The following is a 5000-nucleotide window of genomic DNA, read 5'->3' as shown; positions in this document are numbered from 1 at the left end:
GTGTGTGTGTGTGTGTGTGTGTGTGTGTACATGGTTCCTGTTGTTTCTCATTAAAGCAACACGTGAGCAGAGCTTTTTCTTTTCGCGTCTCTTCCGTTTCCCACTACAGTTTTTTTTTACTTTTATTTTGAAAATTCTCTGAAGAAGCTCAGTGAATCTGCTGAGCTGAACTTTGTATTCGTTTATAGCAACAGTAGCATCTTTATAGCACGTTAGCATCACCAAATATTGATCAAAATATATGGATTTGTTTGCCGTTAATCAAGTAAAAGACCTGTCAATCAACAGCAGTATCCAATCACGAGGCTTTGTGTGGTGGGCGGAGCCAAACCTTTATTTAGTCTTTAAAATCTTTTTATTTCTGCTAATAATCAGATTAAACTGAAACACAATAGCAAGTCTTATTGATAAAGTTTATTTTGAAATAAAAAGATGAAGTTACACTTTTATCTACAAACAAGTTCAGATTTTTTTTATTCATCATCAGTTTTACGGCATTTATTAGATTTGTTTAAACTTAAAGAGTACTTATGCTAAGCTAGGCTAACGTTGTCTTTTAATAAACATTCAGAAGACGTTTTAACAAACAGACGGACCGTCACAATAAAAGCATGAGTTCTACATTATTTATTTAAATATAATAAACGGTCAGAGTAAATCCAGAAATTCAGAATCCTGGTTTTAATCCGTCACTTCGTCTTCTGCAGCAGGAACATGATCTTCTTGAACTTTAGTCTGGTGGCCACGTCCAGCGGCGTCTCTCCGTCCTAAAGGGGAGGAGGAGGAGGAGGAAGAAGGTCAGATGTCTCCTCATATTGGGGCAGCTGATTTGAGTCGTGGTGCGTTCATGAACGTACGTTATTTTGGACGTTGGTGTCGGCGTTCCTCTCCAGCAGCAAAGGAACCAGACAGAGACTTTTCTTCTGACAGACGTAATGAAGGGCTGTGTTTCCCTTCTGCACACACACACACACACACACACACACACACACACACACACACACACACACACACACACACACTACTAATTATATATACTGTACAGGAAATATATAAAATATACGACACTCATTCGATACTTTTTGCTAAATACCGTTAGCACCTGGTTAACTTCCGTTAGCACCAGGTTAACTTCCGTTAGCACGAGGCTAAATACTAAGCTAACTGACGTTGGACTCACGTAGTCCACAGCATCGACGTTCACGTTGGTGCTCAGCATCATCTTCATCAGAGACACACTCTTCCTCTGTTTCTGTAACTACACATGTATGAACTTATTGATTATCAGTATTCATAGATAAATACATGTGTATGTGTATATATGTTTGTGTATTAACACCATGAGGAAGTATCCTAGCAGCAGGATGGGCATCAGGATGGAGATCATGAGGAACTCCAGCAGAGAGAAACTCCTCTTGGACGCGTAGTGAAGACACGTCCTCTGCTTCTGAGACACGGGGGAGACAGGTACACACCTCAGGTACAGGTACACACCTCAGGTACAGGTACACACCTCAGGTACAGGTACACACCTCAGGTACAGGTACACACCTCAGGTACACACCTCAGGTACAGGTACACACCTCAGGTGCAGGTACACACCTCAGGTACACACCTCAGGTACAGGTACACACCTCAGGTACACACCTCAGGTACAGGTACACACCTCAGGTACAGGTACACACCTCAGGTGCAGGTACACACCTCAGGTACACACCTCAGGTACACACCTCAGGTGCAGGTACACACCTCAGGTACAGGTACACACCTCAGGTACAGGTACACACCTCAGGTACAGGTACACACCTCAGGTACACACCTCAGGTGCAGGTACACACCTCAGGTACACACCTCAGGTACAGGTACACACCTCAGGTACACACCTCAGGTACAGGTACACACCTCAGGTACAGGTACACACCTCAGGTGCAGGTACACACCTCAGGTACAGGTACACACCTCAGGTACACACCTCAGGTACACACCTCAGGTACACACCTCAGGTACAGGTACACACCTCAGGTACAGGTACACACCTCAGGTACACACCTCAGGTACAGGTACACACCTCAGGTGCAGGTACACACCTCAGGTGCAGGTACACACCTCAGGTACACACCTCAGGTACACACCTCAGGTACACACCTCAGGTACAGGTACACACCTCAGGTACAGGTACACACCTCAGGTACACACCTCAGGTACACACCTCAGGTACACACCTCAGGTACACACCTCAGGTACAGGTACACACCTCAGGTACAGGTACACACCTCAGATACACACCTCAGGTACAGGTACACACCTCAGGTACAGGTACACACCTCAGGTACACACCTCAGGTGCAGGTACACACCTCAGGTACAGGTACACACCTCAGGTACACACCTCAGGTACAGGTACACACCTCAGGTACAGGTACACACCTCAGGTGCAGGTACACACCTCAGGTACACACCTCAGGTGCAGGTACACACCTCAGGTACAGGTACACACCTCAGGTACAGGTACACACCTCAGGTACAGGTACACACCTCAGGTACACACCTCAGGTACAGGTACACACCTCAGGTGCAGGTACACACCTCAGGTGCAGGTACACACCTCAGGTACACACCTCAGGTACAGGTACACACCTCAGGTACACACCTCAGGTACAGGTACACACCTCAGGTACACACCTCAGGTACACACCTCAGGTACAGGTACACACCTCAGGTGCAGGTACACACCTCAGGTGCAGGTACACACCTCAGGTACAGGTACACACCTCAGGTACAGGTACACACCTCAGGTACAGGTACACACCTCAGGTACAGGTACACACCTCAGGTACACACCTCAGGTACACACCTCAGGTACACACCTCAGGTACACACCTCAGGTACAGGTACACACCTCAGGTACAGGTACACACCTCAGATACACACCTCAGGTACAGGTACACACCTCAGGTACACACCTCAGGTGCAGGTACACACCTCAGGTGCAGGTACACACCTCAGGTACAGGTACACACCTCAGGTACAGGTACACACCTCAGGTACATGTACACACCTCAGGTACATGTACACACCTCAGTTACATGTACACACCTCATTGGTCAGGTGGACGTCGGCTCCGTTGTCCAGCAGGTAGCGGACCGCTCTCAGGTTGCCGTGGCGACAGGCCGCGATGAGGGGCGTGTCCCCGTTGTGAGGATCCTGAACGTCCAACCTGGCGGCGTCGTCTCTGAGGAGGCGGGACAAAGCACGCAGGTCTCCATCGTACGCTGACTGACAGGCCGGCTGGAGGAGGAGGAAGATACACACACACACACACACACACACACACACACACACACACACACGTACATGTACAACTACATATATGTATTCAATACTACTTCCTGCAGTATTTTCATGTCAACGTTCTGTTTTCAATTTAAATTCTTCACATTTTTCAACATCTGGAGAGTTTTGTCTGAATGTTTCCAGATGAGAACAGAATAGTTCTACATGTATATCAGGTTATTAAACTGGTTATTAAACTGATTATTATTAGAGGTTCAGATTAATAATCAATTAATAAAAGATGATGTCATACATAAAGTACTTCATATGATTTCAAACGTGATGAACACATTATTGCGTCAATAATTATTATATTTACTGTATATAAAATATTCTGCAGAAAGAGCAGTGGTACTTTTGGTACTTTATGTACATTATTATACTTTTACTTATTAGGTTATTTTCAATCAATCTGAAGAATATGAGACAGTATTTATTATTATTATTATTATTATTATTATTATTATGTTTTATAATCATGTGTGTGTGCGTGTGGCAGTTTGCTGGCTGGTGACGTCAGCAGGTAAATGTTTCTCACCTGAAGCTCTGAAACTGAACTTCAACACAAACCGGAAGCTGAACTTCAGCACAAACCGGAAGTGAAAAGGGTGAAAAGTCGGAGCCTAAAAGCCTGGAATTGCAAGTTTGAGATTGAAGAGAGGAGAGTAGTTTCTTACCTCTGAGTACACGAGCCCCATGACAGACACACCTCACGCGGCAGCCCGGAACCCTCACCTGCCGCACTTCCGGAATAACATTTCAGAATAAAAGCCTGCTGAAGGAGTGATTACTGATTGATACTGATTTTATATTTGTTGGTACGTTTTAGTTTTAACGGTTTTGTGTTGCATTTCTTTAAATAATTGAAAATGATTCAACTGAAAATATTATATAAAAGGATAAACACACCACACATAACCAGTCTTTGACTGTCGATTAAAAAAATCTATTTTGTAGTCTTTACTTCCGGTCTAAATGTTTTTCTGTCTTGAATCACATGCACCAATTGATGAAAATAAACTTTTGTTTACTCTCCTTGACTTTTATATATATATATATATATATATATATATATATATATATATATATATATATATATATATATATATATATATATATATGTATATATATTGTAACGTCCACAGCAGGAAGACTCACAGACGTTGGTCTCATTCACTTGTTGGTTTATTAGACCAAGGTTCACACACAACTGATATGGTAATGGTGCTATTCGCTAACGCTAGCTCACTAAGCGTTTTCCACACACTACCCCTAAAAGCGAACCACAACACACGTACGAGCCCCGAAAAACCCGCCTCTCCCCCTGCTCCACCAATCACAGGCCACAACCCCACCAAACAGACGCTGCTTTCCTGTGATATATATATATATATATATATATATATATATATATATATATATATATATATATATATATATATATATATATATATATAATTATTCAACATTAATTACTTCTTAAAGAAACTGCATTCATATATATAAAGTTATTTTCAATCACCAATACTCTTTCTGCAGAATATTTCTCACACACACACACACACACACACACACACACACACACACACACACACACACACACACACACACACACACACACACACACACTTTAACAGAACGTCTGAAAGTAAAACTCATCTTACTGGT

General features: G+C 43.1%; 2 protein-coding genes across 2 annotated transcripts in view; one reads left to right on the top strand and one right to left on the bottom strand.

The window, feature by feature from the left end:
* lipf (lipase, gastric) overlaps nt 1–478 on the top strand; it is a 3916-nt gene extending 3438 nt beyond the window's left edge. The window contains exon 11 of the mRNA XM_068599263.1: nt 1–478. This exon is cut by the window's left edge and continues 226 nt beyond it. The gene's annotated coding sequence lies outside the window, so the exon portion shown is untranslated.
* A 134-nt stretch (nt 479–612) lies between these two features.
* Nucleotides 613–4068, bottom strand: ankrd22 (ankyrin repeat domain 22). The gene is made up of 6 exons (XM_068599291.1): nt 4010–4068; nt 3096–3287; nt 1340–1447; nt 1181–1258; nt 858–956; nt 613–767 (listed from the first exon to the last, which is right to left on the bottom strand). Exons 1-6 carry the CDS (start codon nt 4028–4030, stop codon nt 690–692), a joined length of 576 nt encoding a protein of 191 aa, XP_068455392.1. The 5' UTR covers nt 4031–4068; the 3' UTR covers nt 613–689.
* Between the last annotated feature and the right edge of the window lie 932 nt (nt 4069–5000).

Source organism: Clinocottus analis, unplaced genomic scaffold (genome assembly GCF_023055335.1).
Source record: "Clinocottus analis isolate CAN_PGR_092001 unplaced genomic scaffold, fCliAna1.0.p SCAF_44, whole genome shotgun sequence".
NCBI classification, from domain to species: Eukaryota; Metazoa; Chordata; class Actinopteri; order Perciformes; family Cottidae; genus Clinocottus; species Clinocottus analis.
Note: the sequence above shows the minus strand (reverse complement) of the source record. Positions and strands in the feature narration are given on the sequence as shown.

Bases quoted from the DNA above. Each gene is read 5' to 3' on its own strand.
- ankrd22 (XM_068599291.1), bottom strand. From the start codon at position 4,030: ATGGGGCTCGTGTACTCAGAG. The intron at 1,448-3,095 runs GTGTGTACATGT...CCCGTGTCTCAG, and splicing joins ACGTCCACCTGACCAATGAG to AAGCAGAGGACGTGTCTTCA. The intron at 957-1,180 runs GTGAGTCCAACG...GTGTGTGTGCAG, and splicing joins ACGTCGATGCTGTGGACTAC to AAGGGAAACACAGCCCTTCA.